The sequence below is a fragment of the Hevea brasiliensis genome, chromosome 9 (genome assembly GCF_030052815.1).
Source record: "Hevea brasiliensis isolate MT/VB/25A 57/8 chromosome 9, ASM3005281v1, whole genome shotgun sequence".
Taxonomy (NCBI): domain Eukaryota; kingdom Viridiplantae; phylum Streptophyta; class Magnoliopsida; order Malpighiales; family Euphorbiaceae; genus Hevea; species Hevea brasiliensis.
The window spans coordinates 17069747-17097028 of NC_079501.1; the positions used below are offsets into that span (position 1 = coordinate 17069747).

A 27282-nucleotide genomic window follows, 5' to 3' on the forward strand; every position below is an offset into this window, starting at 1 on the left:
GTGGTTCATTGTTAACTTTTTGTGCTAAAAATTTATTAATAAATGATGTTCATGACAAATAAAATCACACCACATTGGATAGGAAGGGTAGCATTTTTCAGAATTAATGGAAAAATGAATAAATCTATCATGTTTAGATACAATAAAAGGCGAATAGATAATTTCAAACCCATCAGAAAATTCTTGTACAAGTCTTCTCTCTGAATATCAAACACCAGTCAATGTGATTTTCAAAAAGCAAAGGTTTATCCACAAGAAAATGGCGACAGTGCAAGCGTTGATCAAGATTGAACTTGGCCTACTCCAATTATTCGGATGCAGGCTTATTTGTTAGTTGAACTTCAAGAGGTGAAACTTCAAAAATAAAGGGTACAAAGAGGAGGGTGTATGCCAGTGCGCAAAAATAAGTAGTCATGCAATGATAAATTTCAGACTATCAACTTAGGATATCAATAACACATTAAACTAGTCTATACAATGTTATTAAATATACAGCTGGAACATGGCGGCACACTCATCATCAGAAAATAATGAAGCTATCAAATTCTACATGTCATGAATTAGTGTTAGGGGGAAAAAAAAAGATCACTTACCAACTAATCTACAATTAGCTATAATATTGTGATATTGCTGCTTCATTCCAGGTAAAAGTGCAACCCAACAAGGGAGAAACTGATATTCCACCAGGCTGATTCAATTTTTTGTAATGATAAGAGAATCTGCATCACCACAAAGTCAACAAATAAAAGGCAGATCTGAGTGTCATCTCTTCTTCTTTGATGCATGAGAACTATGTTTTGAGAATAAATTCATCCTGAAAAATCCCGATGTCTTGGAAGATTTCTTTTCTTTAGGGTGCTGGTTTTCATCTCTACTGGCACCAGCGTCAGATCGAAAGCATTCTTGTTCATTTCCATACTCAATATCTCTTAATTGCCGAAGCAATTCTAAAGCAGTTGCTTTTGCTTTATCATTTCCATTGATAGATATATCAACAAGGGAAGGAATAACACCTTCATCCATGACCAACTGACAATATTGGACACGCTGAGAGCATAAAGAAAGAAGAACAGCCACTGCTTGCTCCTGTTCTTCACGACTGCCGCTCTCAAGTAGCTCAGCAATGGAAGAAATGCATCCATTTGTTTCAGCAACAGCAACCCTACCCTCTTCAATATCGCATAAATTTTTCAATAAAACCATACAATGTCTTGCAATTCTGCCCTCATTTATGAAAGGAACTAACTTTGGGATGCACTCCAAATATACAATTTGGGAACATATGTCACTGTTTGAGGAAAGATTATGCAGGATTTTAATGGCTTGTTCCTGGAATTCTTTGCACTGTGAGTCAAGAATCTTTAGTATAGGAACAAGAGCGCCAGAGCCTGTGATTTTAGTTGTGCAATATGGATGGTCAGACAACACTTCCAGTATTGCAAGAGTCTCTTCAGTTACTTCAGAGTCAAGGAAAGACACCAGTAGACTAAATATATCTTCATGCAAGTATGGTAACCCACTTCTGCATGAAGCACCAGAAATATTGAAAGTATCAGACATAAATCCATGTAAAAGAGAAATATGAGTAAACTTAAGTCAGAGAAAAAGCCCATTATATGCTATACCTGCCAAATACCATCGTAAAAGTAAAACAAAAATATAATTTATGTACATGAGCAAAGGGCAAAACTCAAAAATTCAATTTTAAGTCATCATTTATTAGCAAGTAGAGCTGTTCAAAACAAAGGTCGAGATTTATTAATCTTGAACCTTCCCAGGATGACCCATCTATCTAGGCCTATAACTTCAGCCAAGCCCATTTAGTACAGTAAAAACTATACTAAATATTATTATTTTATTAATCAGGCAGGCTGACAGTTAATAAACACAAAATCCCAAGCCTGACCCACTTTCAATTGGTCTGAGTTGGAAGCAAAAAGCTTTCTCACAGGTTAAAAAGGGTGGGTCTCTGGGCTCATTAATAGGTCTATTTAGCTTATTTGCAATCATCATAGAGCAGATAACTAAGTTCCGTAGCAACCTATGTCATTGACTAGTTCTACAACAGCAATTTATCTTAATAGCTCTCCTTTCTTCTGGCATTGACTAGCAGTGGCAGTATTAAGATTCATGAAAAATTAAATAAGTGAGATAAACAAGAATAGTAATAATGCTAATAACTCATGATTCCCAAACATTTGCATCTGAAGAATTCCAGTATAAGTAGTATCATGTACAAAGAACAAAATACCTGTTTTTGCTCACAAACACAAGTAACAATTGAGATCCAGCTTTCTGAGCTCTTGCATCATGTCGCTCACATGCATCCTTCAGAAATCTAATGAGAGGATCAACAAAATTCTCAGATGACATAGAATGACAGGATTGATGATTATTTTGCAAATGGCTTTTGACATCTTCAACCATTTTGCATTGAGAGCCCCAATTAAGCTCAGAGAGTCTAGTAAAAAAATCTGAATCTCTCTCATTTATGCATGCATAAGACTGGAATCTAAGGCCATCATCATTTTTTGCTGCCAATGTCACACTGGATCCATCTGAAAACCTAGTGCGTGAAGAGTCTGAACTGTAACTAGCATCTAAAGACCCAAGTGACATATTGCTGATATCCAGTGGAAGGTGTAGATCATTCATAGAACTGCCTAAGCTAGCAATGGATGTAGAAGACATGTCCAATAAGTGAAATGCTTTCATACTTGGATCAGGAATGGTGACTCCATACTTTTCACACCACTTTGATATCAAGTCTTTCATGGCTGTGTTTGGAATAAATGAACGATGGGCCAGTTTTACTTTTGTTTTTGGACATGTATCATTACCGTCATCGAACCACTTTTGTATCCACATCCTTTCAAATGTTTGTCCAGAAGCAATGACAACAGGATCATACATCAATCTCATAGATATGGGGCACTTAAACTCCTCAGGGGGTGTACCTCTATTTAGAACATCAGTGTGCACTTCATATCGTGGAATTCCTACATCAGACTCTACTTCAACAGATTGACTATATACAGAAGTATTGCTAGAGTTTGTGGGCACAACTGATCCTGCACGCTCAGCCTTGGGATTCTCTATTTGCTCTTCCATAATCAAGTTCCCATACTTCTTCAGCAGATACAAAAGATATTTTAAGATTTTCTTTTTGGTAGGGTCATTGTCACCAACTTTATCTAACAGCTTCTTAATTGATCTTTTCTCTATTAATATAGCCTTTGGGGATGTAATATGAAGCCTTGAAGCAGCAAGTTGAAGAGTTTTTATTTCAGAATTTTCCACTGAGTCGGATACATTAGCGCCCTGCTGAATCAGTTCACGAACAGCCTTACCAGCCTCTTCATCAGAAGAGTCCAGCATAAATGTTGCTGCATTTAGATCATCAATAATTCGAGAGATCTGCAAATGAAAGTTTCTTATCAATTCCACCAAAGAACTGAAGATCAAGAATAGAAAGTATAATAGAGAAATTACAAATTAGAGCTGGGCATATCTAAAAAGAATAACACAGACATTTTTCTATAAATTAGAAACCCCAATAACAATTCATCTAAATTTAACAATGACAAAGGAATGATGCAAAATGGAACATGGATTAGCAGGATTCATGGTACATTTAAGATTAACATCTAGATTGAACACAGATGACTTGGGAACAAGGAACTAAATTCTTCTTCACATACTTTCGACCCAGGAATTTTGAGCAATCACCAGATCATTAAATATAACTGTCAAGGACTAGTTGACACCCATTTCAGGAGAAAAAATCATGAACACACACACAAGGGGGGGGGGGGGGGGGTGGGAGAGAGAGAGAGAGAGAGAGAGAGAGAGAGAGAGAGCCAGCACAATTAGTAATGCATTGCTGTAGAACATGTGTTGTATGAAAGGCACACACCACACTGAATGAGCTCCAGGTAAACGTTGTAGCATCAGGGAACAAAAATATATGTTGAGGCAGGAAATTATCTAAGCAATTACTACAGACACAAGTAATTGCAAGTTTGGTAATTTTCAATTGAAACATATCTATCATTGCCATCCAGTTGGGAAACAGGTAACAGAAAAGGAGAAAAAAAGGAAACTCAAGGACCCATTTAATTTGACATACCTCAGCAGCCAACATAGTTGGAACCATAGTTTGAATTTGGCCTAAACTCTGTTCAAAATTGTTCCTTGATCTTTGACATCTTGAGACTATTACATCCCCAGTAATTACCTGAAAATAATGCAAAAAAGCAGTATTAACCAATACTGGAGAGTGAAAGAAAGAAGAAAAAGAAAATTAATTACATCAGTTTTTACACAAAAATGGAATGATTAAGAGCATGAATAGATAGTAACAAACTATAATGCAGGAAAATCCTGGAAACATATATTTTGCAACATTTGTGCAGAGATTACTACTCTTAAGGATAAAACAAAACAATAGAGAACCAACGAGGAAGGGTCTGTAGCATCTATCACTGAAAAGGATAAAATTTGCCCATGGATGTGTATATGCATGTGCATTGAGATATCAATAATGATGATTTTTTTTTATTTCATCCACTTTCTTTTGCTGAAATTATTAAAGGATACTTACCAAATATAGTTTACTAGACTCACAGCAGTATCGAAGAATTTGCTTTGCTTTCTCAACTGTGCCATTTAACAAGCACAGCGCCTGTATTCCTGACGAGCATCGTGGCCGAGCTGCTTCTATTTCTGGAAATACATGTCCAATTCTATCAACCAATTTCATTAATTCTGTGCACATTGAACGATGTGCCTGAAAATATGAATTAATTTAAGATGTTAAGTTACCTTGCAAACAATAGAATTGAATCCAAAAAGGCTCAAAACTATAGAATTTAAAAATATAAGGAAAAAAAAAAACCTGCAACATAAACTTTGTTAGTTAAAGGACAATTATATTTTACAGGAAATACTTCATTCTTCATTCTCCAAATTATAGCCTTTCCTCCGTACCGATTGACTTAATTGGAAGGCACTCTGACCCACTCAAGTGCAGTGAAGGGGCCATGTGGCAAAAACAGTGAAAAGCAATGACATGGCCTAAGTTTTTTCACACTCCTAAGTTCACATTAGACAGTAATATCAGCACATCACAATAAGAGAAATATTTCACATGGAACATTAGGTGCATATGTAGTTTCACCTCTGCAACAAATGCACATGTTTTATTCTATAAATATTCCAATTCATTCAGGAAAGTACATAAATTAGATTCCAAAACATAAAAAAGTTTATTAATAAAGTTGCACCATAAAATACTCCATACAAATGTTAATAATGCAGACAATTCAATTGAACAGCATATTGACTTGAGACACTATAACTATACCTTGAAGGAATAAAGATATGGCACTGTATCCACTACATCAGCAACATCAGTCCCCATTCAAAGGGAAGAAAGCAGGGTCTGCACATTAATTAGCAATTCAAATATAAAACCTACTTAAAAGTCCAGTATATAATGTAACAAATATGATATTTATGATAAGAAACAAAATGCATAAAACACACCAAACTATAAATGGCCAGATGTAATAGCATTAGCAGTTGACTGCCAGGACTGATCAATTATCCAAAACATAAACACACCAATATAAAAGAAAGGACTAGGCTAACAAAATTGCCACAAAACACATGAACTGTTCATCAAAGTTGATTCATAATATATTAACTTGTTGGGGAATGAAAATCATGAGAAACGAGATGGCAAAAGTGATGTAGGAAATACTAGGGATTTTTGGACTATCTAATTTAGGAAAAAATATAGGAAGTAAAATTTTATTTTATTTAAGAATTTGTGTGATTTGTGATTCCTAATTAGTGTTGGATTTAGGGTTCCTAATCCTAATGTTAAACGTATTGCAAATGCTCTATATATAGGTCTAGGTTCTCTACATATTTTGGTAGAGACTTTTCCTATGGTTGACAATTGATTTGAGTTAATAAAATTGAGAATATGTTTCTCTTTTCTTTTAAGAATTTGTTTCTCATCCCCTTGTTCCTCTTTTTCTTTTTCTATTGGTTCTACATCAATTTCAATTTGGTATTACAGCTTGTTCAACATCAATTTAGTATCAACGCTTATTCTACATCAGAAAGATTATCAGAAAAACCCTAGTGAAAACGGAACTATTCTATGTCACCATTTCAAGATCTCAAGAGTTGAAATTACCAGCCTTGAAGGAATCATTACTACATTCCAAAGAAACAAATTTTCATGGATAAAGTAATGCCTAGGTTCCAGATTTCAGTACATACAACAGAGCTGCATATGTCAAATTAGGAACCATATTTACTCAAATAATATCCAATTGCAACTGTATCATGTCCATCATCTTCCTACTCTTCCCCCTCAATCCAAAAGCATTTGAACAACTGAAAAACAATACTGAAGTACAGAGAGAGAGAGAGAGAGAGAGAGAGAGAGAGAGAGAGACATACACACTCGGAGTGTTAATTTAAGTCTTCCTGAGTAGTGGACTATCGGGATAGATTCACTAGATTATGGAGCATACTTTAAGACCCTTTTCAATAAAAAAAAAAAAAAATCAATTAGCCAAACAGCGCTTTGATACATAAATAAAATTGTTGAGCATTCTTAGAATTTTGCTGGGAGCAACCCTTTGTTTTTGTCCTAGGCATAATGTTTGTAATGTTTGGTTCAATTCAACCACAAACTTAGAATTCATTTCAATAATTCTAACTTTTTAGTATGACACAACTTAAACTTTCCATATAATAATTTTATAGTTGAAATTAATTTGTCCTCAACTCCTAAGCAAAATCTTATACCTAAAATTTATAACAATTAACAGACATATAAACTAAATTAATAATATATTAATAAATATAAAATAAATTCTCATGTCTCATAACAAAATAGATTTATATAACAATATAACTAGTCTCAAATGCAAAATACCTTACATAGTTGTCCGAACGTACTAATAACAAATAGATAGCCAATGGAGTTTGATATCAAACTCACATGCGAGAAAAAAAAAAAAAGAAAAAAAAAAACCTTTCAACAAATGTTCATTGTCCTTTAAAAGTAAAAGGTGAAATAAGTAGAAAGTGAATATGATTGAGAGAAAAGTTTTTTGATAATGTCATTTTAGTTGAAAAGATATTAAGTCATTCATCTCAAATTCCATCCAATTCGACAAGAATTGGCGTTAGTTATAATCAACTCCATGGAATAAAATTTCTGAAATTGAAATCTATTTTTTTTCCAAACCAAACACACAAAACAAAACATGAAATTTAATTAAATTTCACAAAATTTAAATTTTGTGGAATTAAATTTAACCAGACATAGCCAAAGAGAATGAAAAACTTCTTCGAATCAATCTAACTAACTAGTAACTATCATAAGAAACAAACCCGAAAAGCACAAGAAAGAGAGGAGAGAAGAAGAAAAAGAACGAAAAAGCCTCACCCACTAATGTGGAAACAACAACAGTAACAAGAAGCTCCCTTCACTGCTATTAAGGAAGCAATCAAACGCGAACTCCTTCCTTCTTTTAACAAATAGTTAGCGCTTGAACCTCCAATCTAGCCAAAACCCAATTCTAAAATCATAAAATTTTTCTCATACTTGTTGAGGCAACCAATATAAAATTGTCACAGTATCTTTATCGTTGAAGCTACCAGATAGCTCTTAAAAAACAGACCAGCAGCCAAAGCAAACCCAATCACAAGTGAAATTCAAGTTGCCAAAGCAATAACCCAAGATAATATTTGTAGATGATGATGATGATGATAATGAACAAAACACAGAATCTGTGCACATAAATCTTCTTTCTCATCAAACCCCAACTTCCAAAAACCCGCCACTAAAACTAATACCCCACGGATATTTCCCCGTAATTAACACAAAGCCCAAAACCCAGAATTGATTCACCCCTGAAAGAACGAGAAGAAGAGAGAAAGTTCTGTTTTAGCCCTACAAAAACACTAGATAACCCAAAAACGAAAGGGAAAACAAAGTCTATGCAAGAAAGAAAAAGAAAACCACCGAGAGAGAGAGAGAGAGAGAGAGAGCTTATCTAATGATTTAGACAAAATCAAGAGAGAGATACCCGTCAACTAGCTAAATTTGCAGTGCAATTTACTACTATAGGTAACAATAAATCAGGTTTTATTGGTCGTCCATGAAGAAAGTGAAAGGGTAAAGCCACAGGCAACCGTCGCGTGGCCGGTCGCTGTCACTCTCACTCTACACGATAAACCATTTTTATTTTTTTTCAAATGCTTTTTTCTTTTATTTTATATATAAAAAATAAATAAATAAATGCTTTAATTATCAAGAGTATATATAATATTTATATTTCTAACTGTTAATAAATTGACTTTCATTTTTGCTCACCTCTATAACAGCACTTTTACCAAAATACCCCTTCCGTTTCTCTCACATATCCTTTCCTAGTTATTCTTTCAAAATTACTACGTTAATTTTAATTCTTCCATTTCTATCAATAAATATAAAATTTTAAGAAATATTAATAAATTTTAAAAACTTGATAATTCAATTTGAAATATTAATAACTAAATGTAATAAAAATTTTATTATTTTATTAGGAAAGTTAAACATTTATTTAGTTCAATAATTACGACTAATTATTAACAATTGACAATAAATAGTCTGATTTTAGGTATTAGAAGATTTAAATTTAATATTTAAAATTTTTAATATTATAATTAATTTATAATTTTAAGCTATTTATTTTTAAAAATTCACTTTAAATATTTTATTTATTAAACACTAAAACACTAGATAACAATATTGAAAGGCATAAATTTAAATAAAGAAAAACTCTAATTGCTTGGTTAAATGTCACTGTAGTTTTCTAATTAGGAAACAACAAGTAAAATGAATGAAATATAAAGTATGGGAAGTTAACCCTTAAGTCATTTTAGCATAGACAATTTTCAAACTCAACCCATAAATTGATATTGAAAGTTATATTTTTTTTTTTTTGAGTTAGAGTAAATTTTACATGGTACTAGATTATGTCACACTTTGAGATTCAAAAAATATTATGAATTGTGTCATAACGAGCCAAATTTAACTGCATTCATAGACTAATAAAAAATAATTAGACATTGTAGAATCAAGTAAAAATAAAAAAAGAGATCAAACTCTAGATGAGTCGATACATATAATCAAGTGACAATTAAATTTATAAATTTATTCAATCCAATTACACTTAAAAAGGAGTGATATTGCTTGAAAGATAACAATTAAAATAAATAAAATAGAAGTAAAATCAAATTGATTTAAGTCATTTTAACAACACATGTACATCGCATTCTTTGAGTCAAAATAAATTTCATACTATTTTGTTAAGTTTTCTTGATTTTATTTGTAAAGATTTAATTAATTAAAAAAATAATTTAAAATAATAAAGATTTTGGCGTTTATTATAAAGGTCATTTTTAAAAACAGTTACAGGCTGGTGATGGCTGTGATGAATTAGGACCGTTAATCAAAATCGGAAACTGCTGGATTGGGGTTGGGGCCTGCGGCAGTGGTTGGATGCTTGTGGTGAATATGCTCGTGACACTGACCGGAAAGACGAAGAAAGGCCGACACACTTCAATACGCAGACCCTTTATTTATTTATTTATTGTTTTTTAATTTATATTTATCCACGCGGAGCTATTGAGTGTTGAAGGGAAGAAGTGTAATACAATTCTAGTCAAAACTCAAAACATCACCCAATTGGGCATGTGTTAGCCCTCTCACTAATTTTATAAGCACTGCTTTTTTGTTGCATTGTGTTTTGTTTTGTTAGTTCTTCATTTTTTTTTTTTTTTTATCTATTTGGTTTGATATTTGAATTTAAGATTTTGTAATTTCAATCACTATACATGAACAGTAAAAAATAAGAAATGGTCATCATCATCATCATATATATATATATATATATATATATATATATAGTTGTAACATATTTGTCAAAACACAACTCTGTACGTCATTAGAAGGAGGGCTACATTCAACAAATAATTTACTAATCTTCACCAACTAATCCGTCAATGTATCACTTTTCTATGTTTGAAATAAAATATTTATTTATGGTTGATGATGATTTTTCTTTAAAAAAAAATAGTTTGAATTGGTTTATTAATTATTTTAAATTTGATATATTTAATTATTTTATAAAACGTTTGAACATTTTTTTTTTCGTGAATATGATTGATACAGCTCGAATTGTAAATATTGTAAGTATATATTAAATAATATTTTTATGGGATTAATAATATCTATTAACGTGTTATATGTATCATTTGACTTGGTTATATTTTTCAAAGGTTATGATTGATGGAAATATCATGCATAATATTGATTTGAATTAATTTTTGTCCTGTTTTTAATATTTTATATACAAGTGGATTGTTATTATTTGTTGTATAATAATGACGGCCGAATCCGTATTTTTTTTGTCAATAGGACAAAAGAAAATTTATATACTTGCATTTATAAAATATTTGACAAAAATTTTATTTCCTTTTATTTATAAAATATTAACTCATTAACAAATAAATATAAATACAATTTTCAACAAAATATAATTATGTTAAAATTTCAATTTATTAAACATTGACTTATAAATATGTTAAAATTTTAATATAATTATGTTGAATTTTATTTTATTTCATTGAATATAATGATATTCAGTTATATAAAAAAAATAGTTATATATTTATTTTACTATATTATCTTTAATTATACATTAGGTACAAATATTAATAATTATAAATTAATTAAAATATATAAATAATATATTCATATTAAATATTAACTTTTTTTGAACTTTGGCTCATAGAATATAATTAAATAATTATTAAATGTAATGATCTCATTACAAGAATTTTAAGTTGCTTCTTTAATAAATAATTAATTAATTGTAAGACTTTTAATACATTCTGGATTAAATTTTTGATAGTCTCACTTGAAAAAAATTTCAACAGGGCATTGAATATAATTCAGTGGATTCATAAAATGCTGTGACGTCGATTTGAAAAAGAGATTGGCTTGGATTTGTACTATGCCACCCCTAAATCCAACCGTGCATGTGACCATCAGCCCCTGGATGGATCCTGCAAAAATTGTTTAGATGTTCAATTTTTTTTTTTTTTTGGGTTTTTCAAAATAAAATGATTTATTAATTAATATAAAAAATATAATAAGAAAGAAATAAATATATTGAGGATTACGATAGATTATTTTTTAATTTATTTGTGACTTAATTGATTAAATAATAATTAACAATTTATATTATCAGAAATATTTCTATTTTTTATAATAAAAATAATTAATTTATATTATTATAAATTAATTTGCAGCCCTATAATGAATATGCTTAAATTTTTTAATTAAATAATATATTTACAATCACTGAAATAAGTTAAATTAGATATTATTATTATTAATTATTTTTAAATAACAAAAACATTCATCATTAATAATAATATGTTTTTTTTTTTTAATTGCAAGTTCGGTTAAGATTTTGTCTAGTACGAGAAGAAATAAATATGTCTTGTCGGATCAGTATTTAATTTGAACAAAGGAAAATCCTCTTCCTTCTTTACAAAATTTAAGCTTCTATATCGGATTTATCGCTCAATACATATTAAGTATTGGCAATTTAGTAACAAGCTGATAAAGGGATTAAAGATGAATAAAATTAAAAAATCTTAAATTTTAATATTTTAAATTATTAATTATTAGTATTTAAAATATTAATTTAAAAATTATATACCTTAATTTATTAAACTTCTGAAATATTATTTAATTTTATTATTTATTCTATTTTATTATTACTTTCGTTCAATGCGAAAATTTAAAGTTTATTCCTTAAAATTATTTAGAGAAAAATTTAATTGAGATGTGTAAATTAATTTTAAAATATATTTAAATATAAACATCAAAAATTATGTAAATATATATATAGAGATATAAATATATAGTAATATAATTAGTATATGTGGTAATGTAATAAATTAAATTTAATATTATCATTTGACATAAATATATTGATTGTAGAATCTTATATGATAATTCAAGAAAAAACTTGATTATTTTAAACGTTGTCACGTGACATAAATATGAAGGTTTTGAAAATTTACATGACAGCTCTAGGAGAAAACTTGTCTATTATATATATATATATATATATATATATATATATATATATATATATTAGCTATTCAGTTTTTTTATTTAATTTATTATAAGGGTTTACAATATAGAAAAAGGAAATTAAACTTAAAATCTCGTGTAAATTGAGTAATGTACTTATTGTGGAGTTATTATATTGAGTTAAACCTGTAAATGTATATTTTGAAGAATGGTGTGAATAAATTTAGAGAAATTATTATGCAAATTTAGTTTATTATGTTATTTATAAATTAAGATAAAAAAAAATATTTTATGGTAATACAATTATAATTAAGACTCCGTTTATTTTACAGAAAATAATTTTTATTTGAAAAACATTTTTTATAAAAAATATTTTTTATTATTTAATTATAATATTAAATTAATGATATATATTTATTTCATATATGTACGAGTATGCTTATATTATAATAAAATTATCAAAATTTAAAAAATAAAAAATAACGTCTTCTTTTAAAAAATAAAATCTTTTTTTTTTAAATTACTTAGTTTTCTATTTGATCAGAAAAATATTTTTTATTAATTAACTTTCTTGAATGACCTGAATGCCCTAAACATCAGAAAATGCAGGAATATATTTTCTAAAAAAATATTTTTCATGAAATAAATGGAGTTTAAATATATGATTTAATTTTAATTTTAATCTTTAGCCAATTTATTGGTAGCATGGTAGACTAAGTTTACTTGCAAATTTTGGGCTACATCTCTTTATATATTTTCCTTTTATACTATAATTTTGAATTATTTAAATATGACAAATTTTATTTACATTAGAAAATATAATATAATTAGTCAATATTATTTTTTATTCCAATTACTAATTAGTAACATTAAAATCTAATATATAAATATAATTTTATGGATAAAAACCATAAAAAGCAAAAGAAAATTATATACCCATTCAATTATTAATAGTCATTTTAGTTAAAATATGGTAAATCCCTTATAAAAATATATGTATATGATTTTCTATTAATTGGATGTTGCACATCTTGGTGTAGGAAGAAATTTCCTAATTTATTAACTACAAATGAAACAAAATGCTCTGCCTATGTTATCACCTTTGGCCATAATTCTAAATATTAATAAAATTATATGGTTTGATTTATTAATTTTTTAAAAATAAAATTATAAAATCGTTCAAGAGGAATAACAATTTGCTTTTTTAAATTGCAACAAGTAATATTTTGAAGATTATAGATTATATTTTTGCCTTTTTAACTCTTTGTTTTTTTGTAGCATTTTAATAATTTACTGTATAAAAAAGGTAATGGATGGATTTTTCTATTTCTATTTTTTACTAATTAAAATTTCGGTTAATGTATTGGAAAATGTTAATATGTATATAGCAATATTAAGGTGAGAATAGATATATTTATTAAAGAAATTTTTATTTATATCTTGTAACACCCCAAAATTTTAAATTTTATTATTTTATGAGCATTTTTGGTATTTTAATTTTATTTAAATTTTAGGAATTTTTTTGAGATTTTTCGAATTTTAAAAATCGGGTTCGATTTTCAGAAAATATAAACTTTGATGATTTTTAAAAATTAATTTAAAGACCACGTGGCAAAACTAAAAATATATTTGGAGTCTACGTATTTTTCTGAGTTTTCTGAAAATTTTTCTAAATTTTTGGATCTCGTTTTCGGCCCCGAGGCAGAGTAAAAATTCAAAATTTTGTATTCCGAATCAAACCGGCTGAATCGAACAGGTCGGGATTGGACCGATCGAATCGGACCGGCTCCTTTTTCTTCTTCTCTTTTCTTCCGCGCGTCCCGACCTCCTCCCCTTCTCTCTCTCTTTTTTCTCTCCTCCCTCCTCCCCTTGCCGCGCCGCCACCTCCCTTGCCACCCTAGCTTGCCGGCGCGCCGCCTCACCCCTCCCCCACGGCCAGCCGCCGCCTGGAACGCCGAAAAACGGCTCCTAAAGCGACGCCCATGCGCGCGCGACCGTTCGTCTTCCCAGCCAAAATCTGGCCGATCCGGCCACCAATCAGACCGGGTCTTGTGTCTAAACTCATCTACTCGTCGAGAGCTTTCCATAGACACTAAAAATACTGAAATCCATCGAGCAGTTTGTCCAATTTTTGCCCGGGAAGTTTTAGCCCATTTTGACTTTCGGGCTAGATTTCTCGCAAACCGTGAACCCCACAAGAAAACCGAGAGTACCAGAGCGCTCCACTCGTCGAGAGCTTCGCGGGGATATAAATTTCAAAATTTTCTGATACCGTTTTTCGATGGGTCCCACAAAACTTCGTAGTGTTTTTTCAAGCATTAAATGAGCTTAGAAAATTCTGAAAAATTTATGTACTAACCCCTGTGTTGTGGGCTTCGTGTAGGTATCATCAATTCACAGAAATTTCGGCCAAATTTCTGGAAAAGTCTCCGAATTGGACCGAGGTTTTAGCTACCCCCCATTGTCAGACATCCCGAGCGCGTCCCCAAAGTCAGAATCGGTAAAGGTAAACCTGAACCTTACTTTTTCGTAATTTTCTAGTGCTTAAATAGGATTAAAAATCCATAAAATATTCGTAGTAGCTTAGAAAATTATGATTCTTTTTGCAATAGCCTAGTAATATTGCTAAGGACCGCGGGGCAAAGTTTTAGAATTTTTAGAGCTTGTTTGGGTAGTTTTTGCAAAAATGATCAATTATAAGAACTAAATAGAAATTTTACATATTGTGATGGATGACTGATTTGATTGGCCCAGGAGGGGCTATGTGATGTGATTAAGTTGTGGATATATGAGTTGCGAATATAGAAGTGTGTTTTGAGCCCTTTTGCAGGTTGGGTAGGTCCTAGGTATAGGGAAGATTCTGTCGGATTTTCGGCACGACTTATGATGTATTTGGTCTTTTCTTGATTGTATTGAGTCATTTGAATTAAATAATTGTAATGTAATTGTCAGGTGAGTCGGGACAGTCTTCTTCCTCCGCTCAGCCACCACAGTGATCGTTGTCAAGTCTGTGAGTAAAATATTAAGTTTAATTGTAATTTCACTATTATTATATGTTCAAACATGTCCATGCATCACTTATATGCATATATCTATGTAGATAAACTTTAAGCACGATTTATGTTGCATTCATAACTGTGAAAGTGCCATGTATGTTGCTGTGGTAATTTGGAGCAGTGTGTGTGCGTTGGCGTGCGTGTGATGTGGTGTGGACTATGGATAGACGGCTTGAGATCTTCATGGGACCCGGTCCTGGGTAGACACACTTGAGTTCTGGACTCCGATTTGGTTATTAAGTGGAAGTCCGTCCGAGTTATTTGGAATTAAGAGAGTCAGATAGGGATCCTCCCATATATATTATGATTGATGTTACTGGGTGTGTGAGTGCTCCAAATTACTTTTTTGATGTTATGATGTGAAAATGTTATTGATGTTGCATTTCACTCTACAGGATGCATTAGTTTTAGATAGTTATAGAGATTATGGTTAAAATTGATATTTTACTCTCTGAGTCGAACGCTCACTCCTGTTCAATATTTTTCCAGGCCATAGGAGGATATTTTTGAGGTTAACCTGCTTTCTCCCTCGCAGGTTATTTATTCATGCTTGTGTAATTCTACAAATTTCTAGAATTTTCGTATGTGTTAGAAATATTTAAATGATTCGAGTCTGTAATATAAATTGTTATGTGGACCTGTAAAATTATTAAATGCATGTTTGATGGATTGGATGAGGGAGCTGAGCTCCCATTTATCTTTATGTTGATTTGAGTATGTGGAGGGTGAGCTGAGCTCCCCAATTGATGATATATTTTGTTTACAGGTCGGGTGAGTCAAAAACTCTCCGTTGAAAGGTTCACTTTATGGCCCGACTCTGTCCGGTTGATTTCTTGAAATTGGGCCCAAATGGGCCTTAGAGTTAAATAAATGAATAGTTAGGCTTACTAACTTATAGGTTGGGTCGTGACATATCTAATTTATTATAAATTTAAAATAATATAATATATATAATTTAACTTGTGGAATATTTACCTTCTTATAAATAATATGATATATATAATTTAACTTGTGGTATATTTACCTTATTATAATGCATATTAAAAATTTATTTTTCTGTTTTTGATATTTTTATACCAGATAGCGACTTTTGGGAATTGATAATTGCAAGAAAAACAAATGTTGCATATTGAAAATTTAGGGCCCACCATTTTTTTCAGATGAACGACCCACCCACCCACCACTTTAGCAAAGCAGTACCCATTATTAGGACCCACCACTCTAAGGCCCAAGACATTATCTTGGCGCAGCTTATTTTTCTGTTTTTGATATTTTTTATACCAAATAGCGACTTTTGGGAATTGATAATTGCAAGAAAAAAAAATGTTGCATATTGAAAATTTAGGACCCACCATTTTTTTCAGATGAACGACCCACCCACCCACCACTTTAGCAAAGCAGTACCCATTATTAGGACCCACCACTCTAAGGCCCAAGAGGCCAAGACATTATCTTGGCGCAGCCAATACATGGCATTTTTTTTTATTTTAAAAAATTTATTAAAATTAAAAACTTACTTTGATATTAATAAATAAATATTTAATTATTAAATTATTAATGGAAGATCCAAACTTAAAGATTTTGGTTTTATTTTATTTTTTAACAAAATCATAAAAAAGGAAAAAAATTTATTAGTTATTGTCACGACTTAACCTATAGGTCGGACCGATACTAAGACCTGGGCCAGTCTAAAGCCCCCGAGGCCTGTAATAAGCCTAGTTATTTCTTAACTCAATTCCAAGGCCCATATTGAGCACAATTTCAAGAAAAACAGCTGGACAAAGTTCAGCCATAACTGGGACTACCCAACGAGGAGTTTTTGATTCACCTAATCTGTAAATACAATATATATCAATTTGGGGAGCTCAGCTCACCCTCAACATACTCATAATATCATAAAATCAAATGGGAGCTCTGCTCCCTCATTTAATATAATCACATAAACACATATATACATTTAATGTTCTTACAAATTCAACATAACATTATATTACAGTCTCAAATTGATTAAAATAATCATAACACATACAGAGTCTATAATTTAATAAAATTATACGAGTATAACATATATTAATAGATTGTTTGTGAAGGAGAGAGGCAGGTTAGAACTCAACAAGAAATCTCCTGTATCATAAAAAAATAATGTGAACATGAGCGAGCGTTCGATTTAAAGAATAAAATACCGATTTTAACCATAATTTATATAGCTATCTAAAACTAATACATCCTAAAGAGTGGAATGTAACACCTTTATAATTTTCATACAAATCACATTATAACAACAACAAAAAGGTAATTTGGAGCACTCACACACACCCAATAATGTTCAAACAGTACATATATGGGAGCTGATTCCCTATACAGTTCTCTTAATCCAACTTCTGCCAGTGAGTATCTCTCAAGCCGAACTTTCGCTTAATAAATCAAATGCGGGGGCCAGCGAGATCATCTCGAGCTGTGCCTACCCCTACTTATCCATAAATAATCAAGTCTCAGCGAGTCAAGCTCTAGCCACGTCTACCTGTCCTATCCATAACCAATACCACACCACACACACGCCAACACACGCACATTGCTCCAAATTACCATAAAACAACATCCATAAATATTTCATCAATTAAAGATGTAACATAAAATGTGCCTAGTATTTAATTATATAAATATATCTATAGATGATGCATGAGAATGTCTTGAATATATATAATATTGAAATTATAATTAAAATTAATATTCTACTTACAGACTTGAATCGAGGTCACTGCGGTGGCTGGGCGACGGGGGAAGGCTGTCTTGGCTCACCTGACAATTATATTATAATTATTTAATATAATTGACCCAATACAAGCTTAAAAAAGAGCTAAATATACCCTAAGTTGTGCCGAAAATTAGACAGAATTACCCCTATATCTGAACCTATCAAACCTGTAAAATGATTCAAAAATACACTTCTATATCTCAAGTCACACAATCATATCTCATCAACATCATATGGCCCCTCTTGGGCAGTCCAAAACAATCAATACTCAAAATATTAAAAATTACATTTTAATATTTGAAACTAACTTTTTTGCAAAAACAACTCAAATGAGCTCTAAAAAATTCTAAAATTTTATTATGCAATCCTTAGCAATATTATAGAGCTAATGCAAAAATGATTATAATTTTCTAGCTACCTACGAATATTTTATGAAATTTTATTCTAAACCTAGCACTATAAAATTAAAGAAGCTCGGAGTTTAGGTTTACCTATGCCAATTCTGAAGCTTTGAACACGTCCCAAGAGTCTGAAAATGATAGGATAACTTATAACTTTGACCCGGTTCTGACGTGATTCCGGCAGCTTATCTGCTGCCAAAAATTGTAGATCTAGGTGACGGTCGGATTGTCACAAAATGAAAGTGTCTATGCAAAGCCTACAATACTGGAGGTTATACTAAAATATTTATATTTACATATAAAATAATTATTTAAAAATTATGTGTGATACAATTATGATGATTACAGGTGATATTTGCCCCAACATCACTCCCTACACATAAAATCCACAAACTATAATTATTTCTTATTTAGATTTATTATTTTTTTTCTTATAAATTTAGTCCTTTTATTAATAAGAATCATAAGATAAATATAACATAATCCTTTTATAAGAGAAAAAAATATAAATATAGATAATTTTTATTTAAAATAATTTTATGGACAGTAGTCATTTTTCATTTTAAACAATCAAATAATTTTAATGGCAAAACAAGTTACACTACTAAATTTTATTGATAAAAGATTTTAAAGTTTCTAATAAAAAGAATTAATAGTTCACGTTGTATTTTAAATCATCAAATAGTCCATTCAAAATATTGAAAAAAAAAACAAAATCCTAACATATTCAAAATATCTGTTTCTAACAAACACAAACTCTAATAAAAAAAAGATCTAAATTTATTTTAAACAGATATAAATATAGATATAAGAATTTATCATAAAAAAAAATATTATTTTTTTAATGAATAAATTTAAATCCTAAATTATAAATTTTAAATTCTTTCTATTTATGGATTTAGACTATACACAAAATAAAACGTAAAATTATTTTCCATTTTATTATTTATTTGTAATTTAATTCAAATAAATTTAGATAATCTCAGTGGTGTACATGGAGGAAGCAATGAGTTTGTATAATTATTATGTTTTGAATGTTGGAATGTTTGACCTTAATTTTCCGTGGTTCCTTTGTGATGATTTTGCTTAATTATATATAGTTTGAAAATTATATGACTGTTTGGAATGTTGACATTTATTCGAATGTTTCCAAGGCGATTAGTTGCTTCGCTTGAGTGCGGAGTCATCCTCAATCCACCACTTGGAAAAGTGCATATATTGATCACTTAATTCATATATTATCAAAATAATGATAAATTTTATTATAAAAATAATAAATTCTATTATAAATTGATTGATATTCTATGTAGATAAAAATTTCTATAAAAATATTTTGTGCATGTTTTTTTTTATTAATTTTAGCTTAATTTTTTTATGATATATTTATATATTTTTGGGTAGTGTTGGATAAGAAGAATGGGAATTTGGATGCTTGTGGAAAATTCTTTCACGATCTTTCTCTCACCAAGTGGTGTTCCTTTGACTAGAAAAGTAGTGGAAAGAGGAGAGAAATCATAACAATTATCATTTGCCGACCCAACAACAAAATTAAATAAATAAATAAATAAATATATATATATATATATATATATATATATATATATATATATATATATATATAATTCTGACATTATTTTATTTCTTTTATATATATAAAATGCATGAATTACATAAAAAGTCATTCAAATTCAGTAATTAAATGTCTCTCATAATAGGAAGTCAAAGATTTAAATTATTTAAAAAAATTATATGCCAAAACATTATTTAAACACTGAATTTAAAAACAGTTGAAAAGGGTAGTTTAAAAAATTAATTATTTATTTTAGAAATTTTCTAATTAAAATATATTAAATTTAATTTCAAATACTATATATAAGCTTCATCTTTGCTTTTATCTTTTCCATAAAATGAAAGTCTAGGAATGGGCCAATGGGCTAAGAAGACCACAAAATGAATAAGTGCAGGGCCAACGGTCCATTTTGGAACCTATTGTTGAAACTTGAAAGCTCGCGTTCCCTCGTTATCCTCACAAGAATTGCATCATATCTTTATACATATCCCAGGCAGTCGATCATAGGATATTACCATATTACGTATTCCTTTTAGTTTTGAGGTTATCAGGATTCTAATATCGGGAAGAAATTGTATCATAGGATATTACGTATTCCTTTCACATTTTCACGACATTATTTATCTTAATAATTTGTTTCCATTGGCATTATTGTGTGTGTACAAAAGAAATTAAGCCATTTGACAATTACGGTAGGATAGGGGTTGTAATTTTTTACTTGATCCGCCAATGTTTAGATGATTCATTATTTTTATCAATTTGAAATCTTCATTTATTTGTAAAATTGAGGATTAGTTCCTGTAATTTGATTAAAAAATGTCTCGTTCAACTTGAATTTTGAAGCATTTTTTATTTATAATGGATTGTACCATGTAAAATTGACTCAGAAGTTGATTTTGTGGACAAAGGAAATGGTGAAAATTGAAGCAATGAATTTGATTTGGTGGTATAAAGGTATGATGTGGGTTGTTGCGGGGTCCTGTTGCTCTGGATGTGTGCGGTTGCGGGGTCCTCATATTGCTCTGCTGCTTGCTGGGTTGGCGGTGATTGGTTATGCAATTCTTTGAGTATTTTGCTGTTGTTGCTTTCTGGGCGGTTTTGTGGCTCGTTTTTGTACTGTTCTTTCCTTTATTATATGCAGGTTTCCTTGGTTGAGCTTTGTGCAGAATTTTGGCTAATGGATACCATGGCATATGGCTGGTCTGGTGGCTTGTTGGGTATTCATATTTTCGCTCATGTCTTTGTCATGCTATGCACCTTGGCCTCTGGTTTTATCGTCTCTTGGTGTGACAGTGAGGTGCATCTTTGTTGTTGGGTTTTTTTTTGGAATAAAAGTTTAATTTACCCCTTGGGAGGTTCAGTTTAGCTTATTTTTAATTTTTAGTCTAATTTAATTCATAAATTTTAATTTATACTGTCCAATTAACAAAAATGTGTAATTATTTAATTATTTTTTAAATATTAAAATATTATTTTTATATTATATAATTAATTAATAAAAATAAGAATATTATTTTTATTATTTAATATAATTAATTAAACTGAAAATATAAAAAAATATTTTTATATTTTCATATAATTAATTAAAATTAAAAATTATTACTATTCCAATTAATAATATTGAATAATAAAAATAATATTTTTATTTAATTAATTATACAATATAAAAAATAATATTTTAATATTAAAAAATAATTAAATATTAAATAATTTATTTAAATAAATTATTTGATATATAAAAAAATTAATTAATTAATTATACAATATAAAAATAATATTTTAATATTAACAAAAGTCATTTTTAAATATTATTTAAATAAAATAATTAAATATTTTAAAAATGATATTAAAATATTATTTTTATATTGTATAATTTCTATAATTAAATTATTAAATAAATTATTTTTATATTATATTTTAATATTAAAAATAATATTTTTATTAATTAAGTTAATTTGAGCATAAATCAAAACTTATGAATTAAATTAGATAAAAAATTAAAAATAAACTAAATTGAACCTCTCCCATCAAATACAGAGGTAAATTGAACCTTATTCTTTTTTTTTTTTTTTTTTTTCACTTAGCGATATTTATATTGGGTGTAAAGGAAAGACTAGTTGATCTAGGATAGAAGGCGATGCTCATGCTAAATGGCGATGTTCATGCTAAATTTCTACTAATTAAAAAAATAATACTGAATTAATAAAATACCAAACGAACAATACCGAATTCCTAATTATTAATAAAATTTTGATTATAAAAAAAAATCTAAATCTATATTAAAAAAATAAATATTTTGAATCTGAATTAATTCAAATTCGAACCTGCCTAAGCATCACCCATACTTAAAAGTTACTTTTGTAGAATCCAGCATATTGACATACCAATAAATGAGTTTTGAATTATTGAGGAGTGTGAGATATGGATTTAAACCTTAATCAATTGGATTTTAATCAAATGACAAAAAAAAAAAAAAGGAAAATACGAATTTGGCATAAGCAATAGGCATATATATATGGTAATAGAAATGCCATATTTTTCGAGATTTCTGTGATTGTAGTTGTAATTGTTTCATTCTCTATCAATAGTTGGTCGCATTTTGGAACATTAGTCTTTTGAAGTGCTAAATCGCCAGTTATCCATAATTCAAACCATGCAATCTTGAACACAAATTGCCAGAGCTGTAGTGATTTCGGTAACACTAACGTGTCATGCAATGCAAAAATGCCTCACCAGAGATCAATCGACACTAATTACCAATAAACTTGATTCAATAATATATATTGAACTGTAAAATTATAAGCTCAAGTAAGTACTCATTCTCTCTCTAAAAGTCCTCTTTATTGTCCTCCGGCTTTCTGCTCAAATTAAAGGAGCTTGCTTGTTGGCTCTTCTGGCTCTCCCCTGCCCCTTTTGGGCGAGGGAAGTTCTCATTCGTGACCGACTGTGAATTTCATCCTCACCGTCTTTGGTTGGGGTGCATATAGATTTTTTGGGTCACTTTTGTGGGCGGTGGTTGCAGATTGAACTCCTTATTAAGGTTTTGCATTAATCGTCGAGGATGGAAGCTGCTCTCTTGTGAAGATCCACTGTGTGATTTATTCGTTAGGCCAGAGGTGTGAAAGTGGTGGCCTCCATTCTCTACGGTGTTGGGCAATAGGCAGGGTGCGAATGGAATGCCGATGTACTATGCCATCATCACCTCTATCATTTCCCGATGCGGTGGGTTGCTGTCCTTCGAACGACCCTTTGGTTTGCTTTGGGTTCCATGACGTGTTTTCTACTCTTATGTGTGTTTACCTCCCTGGTTTTGCAACATTTGGTGCTTACCATGCATGCCGATGAGGTGCTTGGAGCTCCATTGTGCATTTGAATTTTGGCGGAGAGGGAGCTTCGTCAAATCCTTTCTAGGTTTCAAGAACCGAGTCTTTTCTGAGGTTTGCAAGAACCGAATTCCTTAATGGTTTGCTAGCTGAAAAGGCCTTGGGCCTTGGAATTAATGGACTTCAGTTGCATAATAGTATTAGGTTGATATATTTAGTCATAGACCTTTAAAATTGGATTATAAACCATGCACCTGGACTCTAAGACCTTTTTTTTTTTTTTTTTTTTTTTTTAAATCTAATGAAATCTCTATCTTTTGATAAAAATATAAGCTTAAATTCAATAGGAGCCTAATCAATAAAAGTAAGTCAAAATGATGAGCATCATATAAAAGTAAAGGGCATGGATGAAGTGAAACAAAACAAGAAATGACCAATTCCACTTGCAAAAGGCCAGTTCGTGCAGCCAACTTGCTCGGTAGGCAAATGATGAGGTTCTCAGGATCTGCCAAGATATTATGCACTAAAAGGAGAATATAGCTCACAATTAGAAGCAGCCATATATTTTTAACTTTCCAGCCAGAAATTCAGTCCATGCATGTCTTGGTTGGAATAATTAATATTGCAAGTGGAAGCATCAAGAGTCACAATTTATGTACTTATGAAGGGAAAAATAAAAACACGAGCAATGCATATTGATAAGATTCATCAACAACAAGATCTTCATAGATTTTAAGTGGTCCAATCAATTTTCACATTGACAGGAAAAAACACACACAGCTTGAACTGTAAACGTACCAAACCTGATCATAATCCAAGCTGCAGCTCTGATTTCAAGCATCCAACACCCACCCACTCAAAAGGTAGTAGTACAGTACTGTTAGTCCATTGAAACCACAGAGGCAGCAGGATAAGGGAGATAAACGTAGTATGGCGGATGCATGCGGTAGCATACTGTCCAATCATCCCTTATCTCAATCCATATCAAGCTTTGAATTTTCGGTCGATATTGTTGTTATATCTACCATTCGCTATTGCATATAATTTTATAATTTGGGTAAAGTCAATATTTTTCATCTCTCCATACATTATATATTATATAAATTATAATCAATGTATTTAACATATTAAATTCATGTACTAAATAGTATATGATTGAAAAATAAAATCTGTATAGATAAATCTCAAAAGTTCAAGGCTCGAAAGTGGTTTTTTTTTTTAATTGAAAATTATTCACATAAATTTTGATATCAATAGCAGAGTGGGTGAGAAAGCAAATTCCACTCTGTTCTACTTGCACACACACACCCACAAGAGGACGATAATTCTTCATACGACACGAATTACCTCCACTGATTGTGCAATCAAACAAGGTGGTACGACTTAGACGTGGCGAGCGGCCGGTTTGATCTGGTTCAATTTTTGGTCTGAATTATCGGTTTTAATCTTTGAATTTGAGAATCCAAGATTGGACTGCTGAGGTTTTTTATTTCATTTTTTGTCCAATTTCGATTTTGATTTTTATCTTGATTCGATCCTATTTAAGTCAATTAAACAGTTGAATTTTATTTTCTTTTTCAAGAAAATATCGGTTTGAACATAAAAGCGGATTTGATTTTGATCCGGTTCAAGCAAAAAGGGAGAAAAAAGATCAAGTTTTGCGTCGAACCTGTAGAGCTTGGGTAGAGGAATATGAATGTTGACAGCAAACCAAAATTTTTTCCTTATAAATCCCTCGTTCTGCCATCGATTGCTTTTAATCTGATCAAAGAGATACCTAAACCTGACTTGATTCAAACATGTCTATTTCTCATTAATTTTTTTTTTTTTTAAATTATGGCTTGTGTTGCCATATTCTAGAGGCTGGTGCTACCGCTGTGTCCACAACATTGCCAGAACACTACATGTTGTAGGTTTGCTCCAGCTAATGCTGTTGTACTACATTTCATATTATTATCCTCTGAACAGTAACTATCAATATGAAATCAAAATCCCACTTGCCACTGATGAAAAAATCAAAGAATATGGTTAATTTCATTCGGGAAAAATAAAGAGACTGTCCTTTAGATACTGATTGTTCTCTTTCACTTGCTGTTCTTTGTCCTCCACATCCATATTGCACCATGTGGTTCTAAAGGGGACGTGTCACTCATTGTTCTACCCTTCTGGGGGATATATTCCCCCCCACCCTTAACCCCACCACCCTTTTTCCTCCTGCTTATAAGGAGCTCCCCATGGCGATCTCCACCTCCCATAACAACAACCCATTATCTTCTTTCTCTTCTCAGGGATTCAAAATTCAATCACATTCTTTCAAGCTATAAACTAATGGCATCCAATTCTGTCACCTCCTCAAGAAACTCTGCCTCTTCTTGGACATCCAAGCAGAACAAGCTATTCGAAAAGGCCCTGGCTTTATACGATAAGGACACTCCTGATCGCTGGCAGAATGTTGCAAATGCTGTAGGTGGGAAATCTCCAGAGGAAGTCAAGAGGCATTACGAAATTCTTATTAAGGACGTCAGGGAAATTGAGTCCGGCAGAGTCCCATTTCCGAATTACAGGTCCAGCGGAAGCACCAACTAATGGCATTGCCTTTCAAGTGCAGAGGTAATGCACTGCATAAGCAATATATATGTACTATCAGAGCCTCATAGCTTCATTGTATCTCAGCTCTTTCATAAGGTAAAAATATCATTTTATCAATTAATTAAGTTTATATCAAGACTAAAGGATTCATAAAAAAAAAATGAAAAAAATTTTTTTTGGCATTTCATGGACATAGGTAAATTAATGTTGATTAAAATTGAGCAATGAGTGAGCATTCACCTGAGGTGAATAAATAATTGAAATGGGACCATGGAATAATCCAAGAAAGTAGAGATGGAGAAGTGTGCCAGTTTTATCATTTCATGTGCTCCACCGATTTCCCCATCTTCACCTAACTGCTTTAACATATATATTTAATAGAAAAAGCCATCCCTGAGACGTAATCTCTTCAACTTTCTATCCTGTTTCTAACCCAAAGATAGCTCGCATCACATGAGATCTAACGTTACCCATTTTTTGGGTAACATGCTATTTAATGGTGCCCAATGTTCTCTTACCGTTAATAATAATAATAATAATTAAATTCTACCCAAAAAATAAAAATAAAAATTTTAAAAATGACTAAAACATAGATTAATCGATCTGTTTTCACCCCAAATCTAAGCCATTGGCCTTGTACTTATGATCTTGATGAGTATTCATATGCAAACCGTAACTTGATGGTATTTTATCCTTACTCTAACATTCATGACAATGGCCGAATGCATTTCCCAATCTATCTGGACCTTGTGGCTGCAATATTTATTAATTATTACTTCAAATACTACATCCACATGTTAGATGTTGCTTTCTTTTGGGCTAAAAAAGTTATTATTCTTCCGTATTCTATGCCATGCAGGCTCCAACACGTGTCAAAAGCTATACTTAATCTCAAGTTGTAGCTCAGTCGCAGGACTGAGAGCTGAAAAAAAATTGGAAATTCCACTATATATTTTTGTTTCTCCTTCTTGTGCCCCTCCTTCGATCTTCTTCTCCTTCTTCTTCTTTGTCATGTCATTGTATATTTGTATTTCCTCTTTCTAATTAATTTAATGTGATGGGTTTTATATCTTCTATTCCCTGAAGAAGGGATTATATACTCTTGTCCCTGACAGGCAGGCACTCACATTGTGACTCTTATGTAAATCTTATTTATAAGTCTATCAAGTATGGGATAAAAAAAAAAAAAAAAAAAAAAAAAAAAAAATATATATATATATATATATATATATATATATATATATATATATATATATATATATATACAGAGAACCAGAATATCCATTAATTATGGGTGTCATTTTAGCATGTTACAAGCTGATACTTGTCTGCACAGTGTTGTGGGTATAATTTTTTTTTTATTTTTTTATTATTGAAGTTCTATAATATTATTAATAAAAAAAT

General features: G+C 30.6%; 2 protein-coding genes across 4 annotated transcripts; one reads left to right on the forward strand and one right to left on the reverse strand.

Annotated features, from left to right (window-relative positions):
- Positions 1-426: 426 nt before the first annotated feature.
- LOC110658231 (U-box domain-containing protein 5) lies at positions 427-8215 on the reverse strand. Of its 2 annotated transcripts, XM_058153198.1 has the most exons (7): positions 7475-8215; positions 6478-6560; positions 5366-5443; positions 4604-4789; positions 4130-4237; positions 2252-3417; positions 427-1522 (listed from the first exon to the last, which is right to left on the reverse strand). In XM_058153198.1, exons 3-7 carry the CDS (start codon positions 5420-5422, stop codon positions 763-765), a joined length of 2277 nt encoding a protein of 758 aa, XP_058009181.1. In that variant the 5' UTR covers positions 5423-5443; positions 6478-6560; positions 7475-8215; the 3' UTR covers positions 427-762. The 2 variants fall into 2 exon arrangements, with proteins under 2 accessions (XP_058009181.1, XP_021671442.2); XM_021815750.2 differs by lacking the exon at positions 6478-6560 and having other exon boundaries at positions 7475-8214.
- Positions 8216-25484: 17269 nt separating this feature from the next.
- Positions 25485-26973, forward strand: LOC110665008 (protein RADIALIS-like 3). 2 transcript variants are annotated; one of them, XM_021824944.2, is made up of 2 exons: positions 25485-25899; positions 26738-26973. In XM_021824944.2, the coding sequence occupies exon 1, from the start codon at positions 25618-25620 to the stop codon at positions 25873-25875; it is 258 nt and encodes an 85-aa protein (XP_021680636.1). In that variant the 5' UTR covers positions 25485-25617; the 3' UTR covers positions 25876-25899; positions 26738-26973. The 2 variants fall into 2 exon arrangements, 1 of the variants encoding a protein (XP_021680636.1); XR_002496779.2 differs by having other exon boundaries at positions 25488-25974.
- The last annotated feature ends 309 nt before the right edge of the window (positions 26974-27282 follow it).